Source organism: Gossypium hirsutum, chromosome D07, assembly GCF_007990345.1.
Source record: "Gossypium hirsutum isolate 1008001.06 chromosome D07, Gossypium_hirsutum_v2.1, whole genome shotgun sequence".
Classification (NCBI taxonomy): domain Eukaryota; kingdom Viridiplantae; phylum Streptophyta; class Magnoliopsida; order Malvales; family Malvaceae; genus Gossypium; species Gossypium hirsutum.
In genome coordinates, this window is record NC_053443.1 from 125,111 (window position 1) to 146,658 (window position 21,548).

Genomic DNA, 21,548 nt, shown 5'->3' on the forward strand with positions numbered 1-21,548 from the left:
CTCTACAACTTCATACTTCTTTTCATTAACAATATTAACATCATTAATTTCTGTGTTAATCATAAATTCATCTTCCCTATTATTAGAATCCTTATGTTGTATATTCCTAGTGTTTTCTTGATCAATTATAGAACCTTCCTTATTATAATTTCCGTAACATTTGTAACCCTTTTTATTAGAAACATAGCCAACAAAGGCGCACTTTTTTGCTCTAGGATCTAGTTTACCTTGATTGTGAAGATGAACAAAAACATTACACCCAAAAACTTGGAGAGATAAATCTATGATCAATTTAGAATTAGGAAAGTTATCTTTAAAGAGACGAAAATGAGTTATATAGTTTAGAGTTTTACTAGGCTCTAGTTACTTCCAAAAGATGTTAGTTTTTTCTTTCTACAACCCCATTTTCTTGTGGTGTATTTGTACAAGAGCTTTGGTGGACTATACCATGTTTTGTTAAGAAAACACCTAATTGGTCATTAAAAAATTCCTCACTATTGTCACTTCGAAGTACTTCTATTCTCACACCAAATTGTGTTTTCACCATAGCATAAAAAGACTGAAACACATTTTTAACTTCAGACTTATCTTTTAATAAAAACACCCAACAAATGTGAGTATGAACATCAATAAATGTGACAAATCAACGTTTTCCTAAAAAAGTTAAGACTCTCAAAGGTCCCCAAACATCACTATGAATTAATGAAAAAGGTTTGGAAGCTTTATATTTTTGAGGTGGGAACAATGACCAATGATGTTTAGCTAATTCCCAAAATTCACAGTGATATGAAGGACTTTTATTGTAACACCCCTAACCCGTATCCGTCGTCGGACTAGGGTAAAGAGGCATTACTGAACAATTCACATCATTATACAAACATTTCATATACATTGATCATGTATCATCATATCACATTCATCCATAATCACATTGTCCCTTAAATAGGTCGATCTAAAACATGATTTTAAGAAGGTTCGAGACTAAACTGGTTTCACATAAAAATTTCTGAAACTTTAAGAATTTTCTAAGTAACAGAAGTCTCACGTTCGTGTAAACAGCCATGTGGACGAATATAAACCATTTGCAAGGCCAATTTGCCAACCATAAGGGTCAACCCTACACAAGCACATTCCAATTATAAGGCCATCTACATATCAAACCTCACATTATAAACAAGCCAAATCTCATGGCTCAATACATTTCAAACATATAGGCACCAATAGCCAAAATCACTTATACACTTAACAAACCAACTAGCCTATACATGCCACATAACCAAAATTACAAACCTTTTAAGTACCGAAACCATAGTTGGATAGTGTGAAGGGATCTCCGACGATTTCCAACCCAAGTGAGCCTTTGGAACACTATAAACATAGAAAAATAACACAAAGTAAGCTATAAAGCTTAGTAAGTTGATATGTAAATAATAAGCAATCTGTTAACCTGCTTTTACCAATCCTCACAACATGTTCTCAAGATAATACAATCAAAACTGCACATAGTTCCACTATTTACTCATGTTCACATCAAGCTGTCTACTTGTGTCATAGTTACTAAATTATTTATATCTTGCACTACGGAACTCCAAATTAAGATCCACTTGATTTTTCCAAAACTAGACTCACATATCTTCTTACCATAAAATTTTTAGAATTTTTTATTTAGCCAATAAGTACATTTAATTCTTAAAATTTGTCTCTATTCTGCTGTCTGACAGTTCTGACCCTTCTTCTCTAAAAATTAATTATCTCTTAATATGGGATTCGGATGATATTTCTGTTTGTTTCTCTTGAAAATAGACTTATTAAAAATTTTAATCATATAAATTACAACCCATAATTCTTTTTATACAAATTTTTAATGATTTTTTAAATTCAGAATAGAGGATTCCAAAATCATTCTGACCTTATCTTGCAAAAACTCAAATATCTCATAATACAATATTTTTTTGCTTACACCGTTTCTTCTATGTGAAACTAGACTCAATAAGCTTTACTTTCATGTCTTATTCAACCTCTAATGCGATTCCCACAATTTTTAGTGATTTTTCAAAATTATACAACTGTTTCTGTCCAAAAATATTTTATTGCAAATTTTACTCTTTCATGATTTCTTTCATACATTTCATAAAATTTCGTTTCCAGTTCCATACGTCCTTATAACACATATCATATTTCATCTATACAATTCACAAAGATCATATTTCATTTCATTTTCAATCATATAATCATTTACATAGCTAACCTTAGCTTTCACAAATTTAATCAATTTAATTCTCATATAACACTCAATTCATACTTCCATATAGCCAAATGAGCACATTTTGGTATACAACATATTTAAACACATACCTTTCTCATTTCATATACATGATACGGTATGAACTCACCAATTCACTTTCATTCGATTATCACACAGGTTCTGTACGTACCTGTCTTGCTTAACTCGATCGTACTTTCATTCTCAACTTTCACTTACTTGTTGATTTCTGTCACGAATACCTTGCTTTCGTTGTACCATCACTTATAACCATGTTTCATCCACTTTTCCCTTTGAACCATTTGCAATACTAAAGGATACTCGGGGATGTCGTACACATAGTACTGTTACAATGTCATATCCTAGATATGGTCTTACATGTAATCTCTTATCAATGCCAAAAGCCCAGCCATGGTCTTACACAAAATCACATATCGATACCAATGTCCTAGATATGGTCTTACACGAATTCTCATATCGATGCCATTGTCCTAGACATGGTCTTACACGAATTCTCATATCGATGCCATATCCCAGATATGGTCTTACACATAATCTCGGTAACCCTAATGTCATGACATTTGTATCCTATCTATTCCTAAGGTTCAACCGGGACTTTTACTTTGTCAAATCTCCGTCAAACATTTCCAAATCATTGTAATCACAATTAAATTCAATATTTAAGCATTCATCATAATTATCTCAATTAAGCATTTAAACATGTATAATTTAATGCTTATTAAATATACGAACTTACCTTATTCGCTAAAACGACAAATTAGGTCGACTAATCCGATACTCTGTTTTCCCCCATTCTAGATCCAAATCTCGTTTATCTCAATCAATATAATATCAAATATGCTTATTTAATCATCATTTCATTTCATTTAGCATAATTTACACATTTTGGAAAAATTACATTTTTGCCCCTATTATTTCACATTTTTGCAATTTAGTTCTTATCACATAAAATCACAATTTCATGAAATTAAACACAAACCCAAGCTAGCCAAATTTTCCATATCTTATTATCAGCCCATATTTTCAATTTATTTCACATTTTAACCACTAAATTTCCATATTTCACAATTTAGTCCAAAATTGACATTTTTCTCAAAAATCACTTTATAAAAGATGAAAATCTAACATCAAATGTTCATAATATATCATAACTCATCAACTTACTCCAGCATTAAATAATGGAAACATGTTAAATCTTTAACATTTTTGAATTCAGAGGCACGAGCTAGCTAGATTACGAAGCAACAATCTCAAAAACGTAAATATCATTAAAAACGGGTTAAGAATTCATACCTAATTAAAGGGATTAGGGTTGCCGAATGTTGAACATAAAAATGGCTGCTTCCTCTTTAAGTTTCGGCTGAAAATGAGGAAAAGATGATGATGCTTTGTTTTTATTTTATTTAACTTATCATTAATTACTTATTTACACTTTTACCCTTTAAAAACATTAATAATAACACCAATTGTCACTCCACTATCATCCACTATCTCATAAATGGGATATTTACTACATAAAGACCTTCACTTTTAAGTTCTATAGCTATTTGATAACTTTAGGTTATAGAACACAACTTTTACGCTTTACGCGATTTAGTCCTTTTTACCAAATTAAACACTTAAACGGTAAAATTTCTTTACGAAAAGTTCATACAATAATTTTATCATGCTTTAAACCATAATAAAATAATAAAATAAATATTTTGATTTCATATTTGTGGTCCCAAAATCACTATTCTGATTTAGCTAAAACCGGGCTGTTACATTTATTTTTAAATAGATCAGGTAACAAATATCTTAAATAGTAAAAATTAGGATGTCCAAGCCTATAATGCCAAATCATAACCTTATCAAAACTAGAAGCTGGATTTAAACATAAAGTAGTTGTTGGTTGACTTAGATGGTCGTCGTCAAGAAAGTAAATTCCATCAGATTCTTTAGCATTGCCAATCATCCTCCCCGAGACTATGTCCTGAAATTTACACATAGAGGAATCAAATATAACATGACAATTCGAGGACTGGGATAACTTACTGACCGATTTGATATTACAAGCTAGATTTGGCACATGTAAAACATCGTGCAAAACCAAGGAAGGTGAAATTTTAACAGTGCCTTTCTCAGCTATTACCGAGAACGACCCATCTGCTACTTTGATTTTTTTGTTTCCTGCACAAGGTGTGTAAGTTGAAAAAAGAAAATGACTACTAGTCATGTGATCACTAGCTCCAGAATCAGCGATGCACATGTTTGTTTAACAAGGCTTGGCACTGAAAAAAATAGAAAAATCAATACCAGATTGGGCAAAGGAGGAAGAAGAACTATTGGATGAGTTAGGAACATAAGAATTCATCTGAATTTGTGGTGATTGAAAAAACTTGTGTAGATGCTCTAGTTGTTCCTTAGTGAATGGAGACCCTTCTAGAGAACTTTGGCCCTCATAATTTTCATTAGTTGTTTCAACGGTAAATCTTTCTTCCTCTGTTTGATTGTTGAATCTCTTATATCCTGTGAAGGTTGTTTTAACCATGATGCTACTAGAGATAACCCAGCTCAGATACCATGAAAGTTTTCAAGAGAGCATTTAATAAAACTGTTCTATCTTTTATTAACTAAACAACTGAATTTAAATAGAGAAAAGAGTCATAAGCTAATTGGAAAAATAATTTCTTTATTCTAATAAACTACTAAATTCTCTTATTCTAATAAACTACTAAAAGATAAAATAAAATATTCCTAGAATATCTCAAATGATTTATTCTAAGATTCATCTACCTAAATAACTTTAAAATATATCTCAAAATATATGGGTTTCACATATTTCAACATTTCTCACTCTATTTTAGCATTTACAACCTCCTAAAGATCAAAGATTTGAAGATAAATTTTTATTTTTACTACCCAAATATTGTATTTTTCATCTATAAAAACAGGGATGAAGGTGGTGAAAATTTTGTTCAAGACTTTTTCATAGAAACAAAAGTTATTTTTTTTTCAACAAAAACAAAGGCCCTTAAAGATAATTGGTTTCAATTGTTTCAATTGTTGAATATTTGATTAAAATTTGGTTTGAGACTGAAAGTAAAAACATATCAAAAATGAAGCAATGAAGTTATGATTTTCTATTCCATTGCTTCTCTTAGTTTACAAATACAACAATGCTTAAATAAGCTAAAAATAAATAATTACGACTTGACAAGTCATAGAACTTGTACAGTACAATTTGTTTCTCTATTGGTTTATTTTAGTTTATTCAACAACAAAACAATATTGTTAAAAAATTTTATTGTTTGAGAACAAGTTGGCAAGTTAGCAACTTGTAGAGAAATGTCTTGCATGTATAAACTAGCTTAACACAGCTTGCACCTATGGTGACTTCGTATTTTTTGTGAGCTCGCACATTTGATTAGTCAATATTTGTGAACTCGCAGATTTGTTGAGATCGCACTATGTGGAAAACTCACAAGTGAGTTGAGCTCATAACTTTAGATGAATTCGCATCTTTAAGTGAGCTCATAGGTGTATGATTTGTATTCGTCATTGCATATATGACCACTACGCAACAACATCTTCAATAATCCAAAAAATAAATAAACTTTGAAACATGCTAAACCAGGAAAAAAATCAAATCCTTGAACAGCATAACAAATCAAAAAGACCTGCAGATACACCCCAATCCCATAGCAAATCAAAACCCTCCAACAAAGACCGGATAAAAACATCGTCACAAGTCATCCAGCGTGGAATCCATGAACTGCTCTCTTCTCATTATTTTTTTGTTTCTAGTATTCACTGTGAATATCCAACTACAAACCGATTTCCTTACTAATCACTTCAAAAATCCACGCACCAAAATTAAGAATCTCCACATCAAACAAGTCACAAGTGGCAGGTAAATTTCATTTTTTGTTTTAGTGTGACAACTTATTTACACCGTCTTGTACATGCTTTGCAGGATCGAGCATCAGTCTAAGAGAGGTTGCCCTGCTCTGCCAAAAGGTATGCTAAACCCTGCAATCCTCCAACTGATATTTTCATTTCTTACATTCAAGACAATATGTTTCGATCATATATGCTGCTTTACCTTTTTCTTTTTGAGTTGTTTATTAGGTGGAGAATCACATTGTAGTAGCCTGCCCCGTGTGGTGATATGGATCAAATAACTTGAGCATGTGGTGAAGCAAATAAATCACTTGCAATCGTTTGTGCTGCAGAATCAATGGCTGTGTATGCAGCCTGCTGAGATGAATGGACTTTGTAGCAATTCCCTGTCGTATCCAATTTTGGGGAATTGATCCTGGAATACGGCACAAGTACTGGGTGTATTAATTCTGTATCTTTTGTTAATATGTCAAGCTGACCGCTTGCACTTGCAGTGTTTGTATTGTAGAATTATAAATTTTTACTCTAATACAAGTCGGTTTTTATGCCAAACTACTTCCTGAATCAATGCTTGGTGTGACATTTTTAGAGAAACACAGTGATCATGATGATACAGTTACCGTAATTGTTGAGAACCGAACATATGGAGTGACAGCTGCTGGCTGCTGCCAAGCATCATCTGTACGAAAATTTCAGGGTTTGGATACGTACAAATTAAAGATTGCAAGTATCTAGGTTTCATTTTCACTTTGAATTTTAATTTAAGTAAAGAATATTACTGTCTTATTAGCTGATGTTATTGAATTTTCCCTTTGTCCAAATTACCAGACATAATTTACCCTTGGTAACTTTCGCCAGTAACTTTATGTGTAGACCTTTAAGGCACTGCTGGCATCTGCACCTTCAGATGAGCAACTTACGGCACTTGGAGAGCTGTTGTATCAGGTATATACATGTACAGGCTTTGTTAACAGGGGTGTTATGCGTTTCCATGCAACGCAACTGAAGAGTTTTTTTAGTAGTGTTAAAAAAAAAATTACTCCAAAAGTACTTTTAGAAAAAAAATTGTACTAAATAAGTTGTTTTTTGTTGAAATTTTTTACTTTTTAAAAGTACTTTTAAAAAGTATTTATGAAAGGGAGAAATTAAAAATTTTAATTTTTCCTCTCCCAAAAATATTTTTATATTTAATTATTTTTTTACCCTTTAAATAATATAGTATTTCTCTCTTTTTGTTGGTACTTAATTATAAATATGTTAAAATCATTAATTAAAAATAAAAAATTATTTTTTAAAATAATACAAATGTATTAATATCTAATTATAAAAATTTAATAGTTATATTTAAATATTTAAAATATAGTTTATATATTCTAATTAAATTTTATAAATAATTAATATTTATTACTTAAAAATATTTAAAATTTATTTTTTATATATTAAAATATTAACAACAAGTTATAATAATTTTTTATATTCTTATTAAAATATAATAATATTAATTAATTTAAATAATTAATATTATTTAAATACATGTTTGTTACATAATAATATGTCTAAAATAAAAATACATTTTATTTCTCAAAAACACTTTTTGACAGCAATGCTAAACACTCAAATTTTACATTAAAAATTTTCAAAAACACTTTTCCAAATCACCTTTCACAAACACTTTTCTAAGCTTTTAGACACTTTTCAAAGCTTTTAGATAACGCTAGCAAGTGATAACTTTGAGAGGACTGTGTTGCAAGGAATACCCATATAGAGAAAATATTTAATTTGTTTGGACGAAGAGTTGAATTGAATGGACTAATCATAATGCCTTTAAATCTTCAATAGAAGATCAGAATTTAGGTATCAACACCATCATAACTTCTCTGTTATCTTATCACTTGCTTTCCTGCGATTCCCATTTGATGACCTCTAGGAGCGAATTTAAAATGCCTATTGCCAAAATAGATGGTTGTTGGTGTCAATATTAGTACAATCAATTAGTTTTTCACCAACAAAATGAGTAAAGCATATGGTTGCTGCAGCCTGCTTGCTGCTAATGTTCAAATGGGATCTTAAAAAAAAGCAATTGAAGAGCAATTTTCATTTCTTTCATCAGAAACCAAGATCACAATCAGGCTATAAATCAGTATTAGTAATACTGGTGAGACCCTAAAGATGCCGCTCTGGATATATACTTGGACAAAAAAATCTTCTCTACTTGAAGAACTAGATTTAGACTGAAGGAATAGGTTAGAAACAGAAACTTAATGGTTGGCCCTTCTCGTTAAGTTACTGGCCTTATCTTTTGTTAGAGACTAGAGAGTTCGTGGAAAAGCTAGGAGTCCATTGCAACAGCTTTGGGAAGCAGAAGCAATTGACTTGTAAGGATGTAGGACTGGGTTTGGGATTTTAGTGGCATCTTTAGAGGAGATCCTACTAACTGCTTCTCCTTGGAAACCCCATTCCCCAATGTTGCAAGCACCTTCCTTACTTCATTTGCCAGCTCTATAACCATGTCCTCCTCATGACCTATTTACAGAAACACAATGCAACCTTCAACGTAATGTTTTTAATTTGATGAAGAAAATAGAAAAATGTCAGAAAGACTAACCTATGTCAAACAAGGCCTTCTCCAGCAGGAAAAGATAATCTCTATTGTTTCCACAGGGTCCAACAGCAGTTGCAATTTGCCTGAAAAGCTAACATCCATGAGTAACATAAAATTTTCATCAAAAGGTTGAAAAAGGTCAAAAAGAAAGGAACAGAATATTTACATAGCCATTTCCTCCAATGGAGCAGGCCCCAAATAATACTTGTTTGAAACTTTGTCTGGAGTAGATGTGAAACTGCACGGTTTAACAATTTTATTAAGAAAATTATGCACCAAGAAACTGCTTTCTGCAGATATCTATCAAACTTGGGAATAAGATACGATGGGAACATAGAAGCATGAGTGGTGACTTACACAATAACTCCGGTTAGAAAAGGCTGCAGGGGATCTGCTTCCTGATAGAAAGCAATCACATATAAACATAAGTACTGAAACAAACAAACAAACATAGACAGATAAGCAAGACAAGAAATTGAAAACACCATCTTGTACCTTGTAAAACTCCACTAGATTCTTTTGATCATATTCACATTCTCTCCGCTCCAAGTACTACAAAATGTGGGTAAAAAGATCACTTTCCAAGCAATATGAAAACTCATCGAGACAAATAATACCTGAAATAATGAGGATGCTTAAATGAAAGAAATAAAACAATGTAAATGTGATGCAAAATACCTCCATTGCTGCTCTTTCCCTTTCAGGACTGCCCCGAACACAATAAGCAGCACCCCACTGGAAAAAGTACTTCACAGTTAGCAAACAAAGAAAACAAGCAGTTCTAAACAAGACTACTAATAATTAGCAATAATTATCAACACACAAATCATGGTATCCAGATTTTTTTTTTAATCAGCACAATATGGAAGTAAACCAGGAGAGAAAAATGAAGGCACAGACTTGATAACTAGTGTATGCCATTTGAAATGAAAGAGTTACTGTCAACTGCCACTTACGCATACGGCTCCTTCAATGTGTTCCAAGGTGCAAGTCCTTGCAGGATTTTCTGGTGTACCTCTATGATCAATGCATGCTGCGATATGAAATAATCAGAATGAATTAAAAAATAAAAGAAAAATTCCAGCAAAAAAAAAACCGACAACTAATCAATGTTGTTCTATATTGATAAAATACTTACCAAGGTCAAAACCACGCTTGTAATCCTTGATGAAGCCTATGACTTTCTCATCATACTCAAACCCCGGGTTCCAGACCAGTGAACCGTAACCAAAAACCCAGAAAACCATAGTTGTAAGAAAATTCTGAGAAAAGGAAGTGGATTATGTTAATTCTTCATCATAGACAATGAGATGAAAAAAAGGACCAGCAATGACAAACAACCATTTATTATGAAATGGTTATTGTACTAGATGTGGCAAGGAAATGAGTTTGGGTAAGCTCAATTTAATAGCAAAGATGTATAAGTTTTTTTTTCCACGGGCTTGGGTATCCTCAAACTGCAATTACAGTGTAAGCACCAGGTCCTCATCAAAGATGTAAACCTTATGAGAAATGATAACGAACAAGTATGCAAAAGAGGAGAGGACTTACAGTAAGAAATGAAAGAGAGAAAGCTGAGGACGGTAGAGGCGGGAAAAGTGAGTACAGAGAGACGAATCACCTCTTTCTCTCTTTCTTCTCCGATTCCGGCTCTTAGTGCATTTGGAATTTGTTTTTGGAGAATAAAAGAGGGAAACAGAGTATTTATAGCTCCCCACCTGCCTTCCACTTGCCCACCAGTGTTTTACTTTTATTATAGGGATGTGCGTCGCAACGCGTGGAAAAGTATATGAAAACTAGATTCATTGAATCTGGACAGAACGGGAAAGAGGCAGGCAGTCTCGTTTTCCGCCAACAAATCTGATTAAAATTTAATTGACATGTCATTCATAACTCCAGGTTTTAAGGTTTGAAACTAAGGCAACCTACTCTGGACTTCAAATTCAATGAATCTGGACAAATATATCACATTAGCAGTTAAGATCAGGAAACGAACCGAAAAAGATGGCAGTTGGGCCATTGACCAATTCTATTTTCCAGCCAAATCCAAAGGAAATAATACCCTACAAACCCAAACTTGGAAGCGTAAACTACAATTATTGTCATTTTTATTTATCTCATGTTATATTTTAGTCATTTATATTTAAAATGTTATGTTTTAGTCACTTATATTATCGTGTTACAATATTTTAGTCACTAAACCGTTAGTTGTTGTTAACAGTATAATGGTAAGTTGACGTAGTACGTTAAATTATCATTTCAAATAAAAAATTGTGTTAAATTATACAATCAGTCTCTAAATTTTTTCGTTTTGAACACTTTAAATTTTCCTTTTGTTTTCTTTATTTCTCATTCTCTTCTATTTCTCTCCTTGTTTTCCTACCTTCTCCATTTCTTTTAACATATAAAGAAATTGAATTGACAGTGAAAAAGAAGGAAGTCGAAAGCCATCATTGCCTATAACCAAAATTCATAAACTCATACATTACTTCTTTCTTCGCTGTCAATTCGACTCTGAAATAGAGAATGTAGGAAAACAGAGAGAGAAACAAAAGAAAATGGAAAAAAAGAGAAAGTTAGAAAGAACATAAAAAAATTTAAATTGCTCAAAATGAAAAAATATTACAATACAATAATGTAAGTGACTAAAACATAACATTTTAAATATAAATAACTAAAATATAATATAAGGTAAACAATTTTATAGGCGTAGTTTACCCAAATTTGGAATTGGAATTTGAATTTTCAAACTTCTAAGTTCGAACAATACATATGGGCGCATCGTCTTTCTTATGTTCAATTCGATCAAATTCAAAGGCCTAAGTCGCCTATTCAATTAAATTATTCCAACCCCGACAAATTTTTCAAATTCAATACTAATAAAAAAATTTCTGTCGGTGAAAAACAATAAATTTTAAAATAATAAATATTATTTATTTATATTTTGAGAAAAAAGCACTCACATTAAAAAGACATCCTTATAAATCATTCGCTGACTAATTATAATCAAATTTTAACATTTTTTGTAATTTCAATGCTAGGTTAGCATCATTGAGTCAAATAACATTAAACTCACCCGCAATATCAGAGACAAATTCAGTCACAATCTTTATAATTGTATATAAGCATACATCTCTCATGAGTTTTTCATTGTGATTTTGCTGCTACTAACATTCCAAACCTAACTTAATTTGGTAGCCATCGCCAGCCGGCCTCTGAAATTAAATGAAATGAAAGTATAGCTGGATTATGGCTGTTTGTTTCAGCGGTCAAACCAAAAGCCATGGAAAAAAAACAACCCAAAGGATTGTATTGTATTGTATAATATTTGTACTTGCAGAGTATCACCATCGCAGTAACTAGGCCAGGTTATAAATAAAAAGTGTTTTTTACCAACACCAAAACAATGGTCCAACACCAAAACAATAACCCAATTACTCATTAGGCAAAGAAACATGCGACAGGCATTGCTTTACTAGACGAGTTCCAAGGTAACTGCAAAAAAGCCAGTTCCATTTAATAAAAGTATATAAAATCTATCTGCTCCGTCCATGGGAAATTGAACACAGCGAAACAAAACAAAACAAAGAAAAATATAATAGACTAGACCACACACCATTTAATTTCTCACAATTAAAATCCCACAAATTGCTACACAATACATTTAACTAATATAGACACTTTCTCAGGAAGATAGTTGGGGGAAAGCGGTTCAAAAGGTATCCTCAGGGTACAAACCCTATATCCTTCAAGTATTCATGCTCAAGAGCACTTCTTGCTGTAATTCTTTTGCTGGGATCCATGCACAGCATTTTCTGGATGATTTATAGACAGAATGTATCATCAGTTAAAATTGCAGAGATGCCATATATGGTTCTTAATTTCTGTGTATGAAGTTATTCCAAAACCATCATCCTGAATAGTAATAATATGTTAAAGACCTCAAAAACTGTTCCATATCAGAAATATGGTAGCCTTTAGATAAGAAAAGTTCAAAAGAAAAGCCACTTTTTTAAAATTTATTAAGATCAGCCACTTTGAAGATGGAATGAGATTGTACTAAAATTTATCAAGTCCAGGGGCTTGGTCTCTTTTGCTTAATGATGTACTGAGTGTTAGGTACATGAACCTTTGTAATAACTAGGCTCAAGTCTGAAGCCTACTCTTTCATTTCGGGAAAAAAAAACAGAGCCGAGATAATAGTCCAAAGCTTTCAATTAAATTTTCTCAAATTAGCATAAGAAAAAATTTGGCATGTCGCTTTAGCTCACAACTCTCAAGAACTATGAAAGATATTTCATATTAAATCAATCTGACTTATACTTTGTAATTCACACTTGGGTGAAGCAAAAAATAAAGACACCAAATAAATACTTACAGAAAGAAGGTCAATGCCAGTAGATTCAAGATTTGGAACAACAGTTGCCAAATCCTGCAAGCAAAAGGTGTATTGATTAGTTCAAACAAACTTGTCTCTCTGATAGGTTCACAACAGAACATACAACCTCTAGATGCCATAAACACAAATGTTACCTTAGCCGGCCACTTTGGAAAAGAAGACTTAAAATCAGGCAATGAAGTCACTCCAGGCCATGTATCCTCATTTGGAGTACCCAAGATTCTTCATAAAAAAAGACAGACATGTTATGATACTAGATCAGTCTAAAAAGAACACACAAGTTTTAGGGGGCAAATTTGCACCAATATTTTCCTACAATCTACACCTAGAAGACAATTCTTTTATATTCAATGACTTAAAACTAAAAGTGCTCCATTTTCTTTGAACATAAATGTACAAAGGTATCCATGGTTATATACACCTCTTAAATACCGGTAAAGAGCCGTAATAGGCCATTCCTGAGGAGGAAATTAAAAATAATAATACGAAATAAATCCAGTTGTCAATGTAAAAATTTCTGACGTCATTCATATCTTCTAATGCCAAATGACTCTTCTTTTAGCCTCTAGTCAGTATAGCTGCAAGTTGCAGCCTAGCAAAATTCAAAACACGTGCGGAGGGTTTTTTGGTAAGGTGAGGAGACACTACAATCTAGTAAAACGAGATGTCGTGAAGAGATGGTCGAGAGAAAGATTGGAGCAGACTCTGGAAAACAAGTGCGGTGGCAGATAGTGGTGATGAAGGCAATAAGTGGCTAAGAAAAATGAGTTACGTTGAAGGTTGTGATGAGCTTCCATGCGATACTTTCCAGGACTTCCTAAAAGTGGAACAACCCAAGAATCCTGCCAACCTTCCAAGGTTGTTCTCGACAAGGTGCCCATGCAAAGAACGATATTTCCCCGAAACAACTATTGATAGAACAATTAATAACCAAAAACAAGTATCTACAAGTATCCATGGTTATGACTTATCACAACGCATTGTCTTCTACATGTCAAGAATAAAGTATGAAATGTCAGAAGAGCAAAATTGTGACTTAAAAAAAGGTTACTACAAAATTTGACCCTGAATTATACCACCTTTCAAGATTTGGAAGGTAAATAATTATCCAAGATTAGGCACCCAACTTACATTCTATCAAGCATTTTGCGCCACTGACGAACAATATTAGTCAAAATGCTGATGTGGCAATATTCACAAATAAAAATGTTCGAAGTGGTATTTATTTTTAATTTTTAACAAAAAATAAAAAATCTAGAATAAAAAATCACTTCATTTTAAAAATCAAAAAAGAAAGTTCCAAAAGAAGAAGATAAAGGAATGTCAAGAAGGAAGAGAAGAGAGAGAGAAGTGGGTAGGAGGGGGAGGGCAATGGATGACCATCGCAAGGACAGTTCGAGCAAACTATAATTGCCATTGATTAGCCCTCGCCTTCTCCCTTGGCCTCTCTGTTGGTGTAAAAGCCCTACAAATCACTCATCATTTGCTTCTACTATTACAAACATGTAATATCATGTATACATACATTATATTTTATTTAACATAAATGGTGTATATTGTTATTACTTATTAGCAATAACTTATGCAAATAAGCCAATGAAACAGTAATGGCCTTGCAAAGGAATTGTAAATAAGTTATGATCATAAGATCCTTATGCATTAAAGTCGTGCTGCTACAAACGTTCCTAGTCGTTGCATAGTCCAGATTAGGCACCAGCAATGCTTAAAGACTAGCATATGCTAAACTTCCATGCATGTAATGAACGCAACCAATCTCATAAGTTGAAGTATAAAAGTACTGCGGATAACATATGGCCACTAGTTTGTTGAACAAGTACAATGAATATGGGTGTGTTTAGCATTGCTTTTGGTTGGCTAGACTCTAGATCACATGACAGTAAAAGCAACACTAAAAAGGGGCTTTTGCCATCCAAAAGACCCTTAAAAGTGCTTTTGGAACCAAACCAAGAAGCCGGCCACTATATGCTAAACTAACCCAAAAACTTGTTATGAAAGTTCCATTCAGTAATTTACACTAGTGTGACACTACTTCAATGTGGATTGTGATGCTTGACTTTATCATGAATCAATCTCAAGGGATGCCCAAAGACTCATCAACCTAAGTGATATATGGGAATCCAGCTTGCTAATGGCCGGTATTAACCTAAAGTCCTTAGCCAAGGCATCACCTAAAAGATTAATATATAAGCTGCTCAAGTAATAAGGAAAAGGTTTAAGAGTAAATTCTACACCATGCTCTTACCATCTCCAAGATATTTGATAAAGGGATCAAATTACACTAAGATACTCTTCACCGAAAGACTTGTCAAACCATATTGACTTTCCTAGCATTTCGGTGGCCTTGATGCATTGCTAGAGTTCACAGTCTATAGATAATTCTAAACCAAATTGATTTAATTCATTGGCATGTTGGGACACACATAAAGGTGACTTGAAGAATTAAAATGAAATAGGACTCAGATTAAAGAAATAATGACTTCTCAAGCACATAATAGAATGGTTCAATTAAGTATAAGGGTCACACTGCAACTAAACCTAGCTATAAAAGCTTTGCTTTGGTTCTCCCTTAATGTGTATGTGAAACATAGTTTGCTTTCCTTGAGAAAAAATAAACCTAGGTGCACCTTTCCTTGAGAAAAAATAAAAATTTGTTTTTCTAAGTTCACGACATAGACAACTGATAAAAGGCTAACGAAAGTTTTACAAAGCCTAAGCTACTGGTATAATTCTTGGCTAGGCAAAATCCTAATACCTTTTCAAAAGGTTTCTTGAGTCAACTGTGTGGATAACTATTAAAGGCTGGACTCTTAGACAGCTTTGGCATAGGACAATGAGGTTAGGTGTGCAAGAAAAGAAGAAACCAGATGAGAGAAACGGATTTCAGCAGTTTTATGAGGTATGATATTTCAGTTTCATGCATCTATTAGAAGTAGATTGATTAAAATGAACAAGTTGATTTGATGGGAAGGATTTGGCTTCTCTATGGCAGGCTTTCTTTCCATTGCATTGTTCTACATTTCACGTTTAATCGGATAAAAACTCATCATTCAAGCATGCTCCTAATTCCAAGACTCGCTTTACCGGCTATCTTTTTTTTTTAACTTCAAATGTTTTTTGAGGAAAAAAACACACTAATGTAGCTAACCAAGTCTAACACATTATTAACAAAGAGTACCTCATCAAGATATTTTTTTCTATAGGCACCAAATGTTAAAAGTGTAACAGCTTAGGGCCTGAAACCATATTGACCCTATCAATTTAGAACATAATCAAGACGACCAATTTATAATTTAAAAGAGTTCTACCAAAGAAAAACTAAAAGAGTTTGTCTAGCTAAGTTAATTTTTTTTTCTTGTTTACAAGGCAAGTAACATTTAAGAGACAGCTTAGCTCTTAATATCCAAATTCAACCCAAATTTAGCTGAAATGCAAATTTAAGAACAGCCATGTTCACTACAAACCCATGACTAAATAATATCCTAAATCATTTTTGAATAACATATTCCAAGATTATCAGAGCAAAGACTTTTAATGAATGCAGTAGCAAAAAAGAAAGATAAAAGAACACGAGAATCAAAAGTAAGAACTTTACCACTTAAACAGTTGAAACTAAAATAAAATGGAGGCTACAATAAGGAGAGTACAACACCTGAAGATCTTGAACAGCTCATCGATCTCAGAATCCCCAGGAAATAATGGCCGTTGATTCACCATCTCAGCAAATATACAGCCCACTGACCACACATCAACAGGAGTAGAGTAATGGCGAGATCCAAGCAGTATTTCAGGTGCTCTGTACCACAAAGTAACAACCTAGACATAACGACAACTTTAGAAGCCGGGCCAATATTGGTATGCTTATGACTGAAATATTGAGCATGCAGATTATAGCCAAGCACTTCTCTACTAGAACATTAGGACATATCCAACTAAAAACTAATTTACTGATGCTCTATAGGGGCCTAAAGTTGCATTAGAGACCCCCAGTAACAACAATCCTAAATTGATGTAAAGGAAACTATTTGATGCTACTAACAAATTGCAGTTCGTCAGACTATCTTTTCCTATTTTAAGCCTTAGAATTTCTTGTCAGAATTAGAAACAAAATACTTTTGTCCTACAAACATGCAGCAAAGTCCAGGCGTTTTGCCAGAAAATTGAAGTTTCTTTGTTCCAACTTGTAATAGTTATTATTTGTATAGAAAGAAGATGAAACATTACTTTTGAGAGATAATCGACAATAAATGTCTAGCAAAACACAGCAACATAAACCATATGACATTGCACAGCCCAAAAAACCACAAACTTGGTGATTCTTAGTACCTCATGTGTAAATGTTCTGACAGGAATACCAAATGCTCGGGCCAGACCAAAATCAGCAAGCTTTAGTGCATTGGTACGGCGATCTATCAGCAAATTTTGAGGTTTTAGATCTCGATGAAGAACCCTATGAGAATGACAATAAGCAACGCCACGGAGAATTTGATAAAGGAATGCCTGCAAGACGATCAAATAATAAAAGTACCATTATGAGTAATATTTATCATCAGCCAAATCCATTAGATAACCAAGGTCAACCAATGACAGATAATAGCTAGGTATTTATGCATTTGGAACAAGATGCTAACCTGGAATAGTTTAATTAATATGATAAAGAGAAGGGTTCTGCAATTAGACATTTCTTGAACAGCAGTTCAAACAGCACCATATTTCTACTTAGTTTTGTCCAACACATAAAAGGTGTAAGATCAAAGATGACATACTCTATGGCTTCTAATAGACACTTCAATGAAAAGATTACCAATGAAAGAGCCACAATTCGTCACACTTCAAAAAATATTTGTAAATCATCTCTACTAAACAGCAGAAAACCAACAGTAACCACTATATTAAGTCTTCCCAAATATAATTTCTATTCTTTTTTTCCCTTCCTATTTTTTTTATTTCCTTTTATTTTACTAGAGTAAATAACAAAAACGCTGGATTCTGCAGAACCCATTTTTATGTTATAACTAAGTCCCTTTGTTGAATACTATCTATCAAAACTCCTATAACACAGTCTTCTGACAAAATGCAGCAATGCTTTAATTTTCAGGATTTTTTATGCTCCTATCTTGTAATCCTATCTTGATTACACTCGATTCCCCTGTTCAACAAAGGGTCCTTTTATATACAATAATTGCATTGTAGCGACTATACTTTAGTCATAAAACTGTGATTCATTCTACTAATCCCCTTAAGAGTTAAGGGTCCCTTGGTTTGATTCATACTCCAAACAAAAAATCTGTTTCTTAAAAGGATTTAATCCTTTACAATTACCTCTCAACTAAAGATTTGAGGGAGTATATACAGTCTCATGATCTGGATCCAAGGGCCAATTAAATTATATATAATTATATAATTATATTATATATTAAAATTAAAAATTTGGATTATGAAATTACAAAACAAACAATTTTTTTTTCACATTAGTTCAATACTTTCAATAGAATGAGGAAATGATCCATGTATAAAGAGGTAGAAAGGTGTATTTCTAATCATAACTAAATCTTCCCCTTTTTTTTGATGGGATAGAAGCAAAATAGCTATTAAACAATAACGTTGGTTTACTAGAGACATTTACATCTTGTTTTAGCTTGGTGGAAACAAATTGCTTTTCCTAAGGATTTTGTCAAATAGAAATAGAGAGCAAAGAAACTAGAAAATTGTATTATTCTAATCCCACTCTTCCAAAAGGATCATGTAGAATGCATTCAGACAAAAAAGCTAACATAGATTTTATGGGCCGAATTCTTATTTCATTTCGTTCCTGACTTATCTTATAAATATTATAATTTTCTTTTTTCTTTTTCTTTTTCTTTTTCTTTTTTTGAATTTATCCATCTTCCATAAAGGAGCCAAATGAAACCAAAATTTCATGTACTGCAGTGTGAAATTTTAAAACTGTTAAACTCCAAAGAGGTAAACCTTGAGCTTATAAACTTTCAAACAGAAGAATAATCTGACTCACTTTTATCATTCGTGGATCTTTCCCAAATTCTGGATATGAATCCATGTGCTTCTTTAAATCCAAGTCCAGATATTCAAATACCAAATATAAACGCTTCTCACTGTGCACTACATCCTGCAACCTGTCACCCAAGGTGCAATCAGAGAAGCTGAGGGAAAAACGATTACAGACATTATACAAGAGAAGGATTTTGCTCATATTCTGAAATATGACCAGAATATATCATGGTTTCAAAACTTTGATATAAAAAAAAAGAAAATTCATGGGCTTAACGAACAAGCCTATGTTGACTTACTTCTTAAAGAAAGTAGAGCAATACCATATGCTTCTTTCCGCTTCCAGAAAAGTGTGGTATTGTCTTTTTGTTTTTTGGTTGCCTTAACTTTTTAATAACTGATTCACACTTCATGTTATGTTAAAGTAGGAGGAGCAAAATTTAAATAATGAAAAAAAAAAGAAACTTAAAATCCTTTGGCAGGCAAGACAAAATGAAGAACTAGCAATAGCACGAGTTCTGTAGTCTGATAAAAATGTATATGCCGACGTTAAAGAGTAGCACAAGCAGGAGAAAAATCAGTGTAAACCAATGAGTGGTGAAACAGCAATGTGATTATAGGATGAGTTGTGCAGTGAAGTGCATTGCATACCTGACGATATTACCATGTTGCATTTCCTTCAAGAGAGAGATTTCTCTAATTGCAGTGCTAGGTACACCCTCGTCTTCCTGCTCTAAGCGAATCTTCTTCAAAGCAATTGTTTCATTGGTGACACGGTCACGAGCCTTATAAACAACGCCATAGGTTCCCTCACCAATCTTCTCTACTTTCTCGTACTGGAAATTTCAGAAAAAAAGCGTAAGGGAGCAAAACTAGAGGTGAATAGAAACAGAATGGAATGACAAGGGTTGAGTCACTTACCTGGTCCATGTGCAGCTCCACCAGACGAGAAGAATCAAAATGTACAAATAAGCTAAAACAAAGAGGGAAAAAAACAATTAACTCATCTCAAACATGAATCTAGGAAATATGAACTGATTGTAATCCTTGAAAAGCCCAACTATAGAAATGAAACAGGGAAGCAAGCAAATGAATAAGAATGCATCCAATTCAAACAAGAGAAAATAAAATCAATAGAAGTAAAATGCAATGTGAGAAGAGAAGTACCTCAAGTGACAGTCGGATTTGATTTCAAGCGAGAGAGTGAGTAAGTTGAGGAGAGGAGAGGAGGTAGAGACGAGATGTATGTATCTCTTATTTCTATTTAAGTACTTAGAGTAAGAAATGATGCTCTCAAGCATCAACCCTAAAAGTAAAACCGAGAGACTCGTTGTGACCCATTTTGAGTTGACTTATCTCTCGCTCTCCCTTCCGATATTTTCTTTTCTGCCAAATAATATTTTTATGGTATTTTTTATCTTAGACAATAATATTAACTGGATAAAATTCAAAATTAAATTGTACCAAAAAATAAAAAATAAATATTAGTATTTATGTCATCCATTAATACATCGTTTCTCGAAACTATGATCTTTACAACAAAGTCTATAATTTTAGGCGAAATAAAAATGCTGAAAATTGGGGCACCATCTTCTTTATTAATAATAGTTTTAAATTTATAGAACGCAATCATAAACGTGACCAACTTAAATTTCAATTGTTAAAATAAAATGTTATCATCATTACCAACAAGAATGAGGAAGCAAAATAAAATGAAATTTCTCGTGAGTAATTTTAAATGGTTACATCAATTTGTGTATAAAATAAGCTATCACAATAAGACATATGCATAGCTAAAACAGTCACAGTTAATATTGACAGTACTACCACAACATAACCAGCCATTTCTCTCTTTTTAACAAAATATTTCATTTGCGCCATACGAATGGTGTATAATGACCGCATGGTAGTGTATGAACACAACGTAAAGAATTAGCAGGAAATATAAAGAATTAAAAGTAACTTTTACTACAAGTGTTTCAAGTCAATTATAATATTTATAAGTGTAATAATGGAACACTCAGAATAAGCTCAAAGAATTGTCAATTTGGTAAATGTGTTTTCCGAGTTAATTATAAGCTAAGCAATTACTAATCTAATCAAGTTGGAAATTATTAGTGCAAACCAGATATGGAAGTACATTGAGACTAATTCTAAATTATCAATTAAACTACTTAACTAAATTTTCTTCCTATTGCCTTCGACTATGCAAATTATAAAAACGATGGTTGATTAATTTGTTAATCATTAACTAAGTTGATAAACTTATACTAATTATATTGTTTATCACTCTTAGCTAGGAATCTCCTATCAGTTTCATCTTAAACTAAAAGATAACATTTAAGTGTTGGAAA

At 32.7% G+C, this 21,548-nt stretch overlaps 2 protein-coding genes and 1 long non-coding RNA gene across 3 annotated transcripts; all 3 read right to left on the bottom strand.

The window, feature by feature from the left end:
• Positions 1-763: 763 nt before the first annotated feature.
• On the bottom strand, positions 764-3,642 carry LOC121219206 (uncharacterized). Its single transcript, XR_005915875.1, has 3 exons — positions 3,578-3,642; positions 1,291-1,368; positions 764-1,117 (listed from the first exon to the last, which is right to left on the bottom strand). It is a non-coding gene; the product is annotated as an uncharacterized lncRNA (long non-coding RNA).
• A 4,590-nt stretch (positions 3,643-8,232) lies between these two features.
• On the bottom strand, positions 8,233-10,700 carry LOC107932947 (gamma-glutamylcyclotransferase 2-1). The gene is made up of 9 exons (XM_016865075.2): positions 10,320-10,700; positions 9,907-10,030; positions 9,725-9,801; positions 9,447-9,503; positions 9,264-9,320; positions 9,126-9,166; positions 8,935-9,006; positions 8,772-8,851; positions 8,233-8,689 (listed from the first exon to the last, which is right to left on the bottom strand). The coding sequence occupies exons 2-9, from the start codon at positions 10,013-10,015 to the stop codon at positions 8,496-8,498; spliced, it is 687 nt and encodes a 228-aa protein (XP_016720564.1). The 5' UTR covers positions 10,016-10,030; positions 10,320-10,700; the 3' UTR covers positions 8,233-8,495.
• Positions 10,701-12,260: 1,560 nt separating this feature from the next.
• LOC107933012 (cell division control protein 2 homolog A) lies at positions 12,261-20,588 on the bottom strand. The gene is made up of 9 exons (XM_016865147.2): positions 20,362-20,588; positions 20,116-20,167; positions 19,846-20,030; positions 19,199-19,319; positions 17,512-17,685; positions 16,838-17,001; positions 13,302-13,389; positions 13,147-13,200; positions 12,261-12,583 (listed from the first exon to the last, which is right to left on the bottom strand). Exons 1-9 carry the CDS (start codon positions 20,493-20,495, stop codon positions 12,494-12,496), a joined length of 1,062 nt encoding a protein of 353 aa, XP_016720636.1. The 5' UTR covers positions 20,496-20,588; the 3' UTR covers positions 12,261-12,493.
• Positions 20,589-21,548: the final 960 nt, after the last annotated feature.

Coding starts and splice junctions, on each gene's coding strand:
- LOC107932947 (XM_016865075.2), bottom strand. CDS start 10,015: ATGGTTTTCTGGGTTTTTGGTTACGGTTCACTGGTCTGGAACCCGGGG. Junction 9,802..9,906: donor CAAGCGTGGTTTTGACCTTG/GTAAGTATTTTA, acceptor TTCATATCGCAG/CATGCATTGATCATAGAGGT. Junction 8,852..8,934: donor CCATTGGAGGAAATGGCTAT/GTAAATATTCTG, acceptor TTAGCTTTTCAG/GCAAATTGCAACTGCTGTTG.
- LOC107933012 (XM_016865147.2), bottom strand. CDS start 20,495: ATGCTTGAGAGCATCATTTCTTACTCTAAGTACTTAAATAGAAATAAG. Junction 19,320..19,845: donor CAACATGGTAATATCGTCAG/GTATGCAATGCA, acceptor CTTGGGTGACAG/GTTGCAGGATGTAGTGCACA. Junction 17,686..19,198: donor AAGATCCACGAATGATAAAA/GTGAGTCAGATT, acceptor ATCGTCTTGCAG/GCATTCCTTTATCAAATTCT.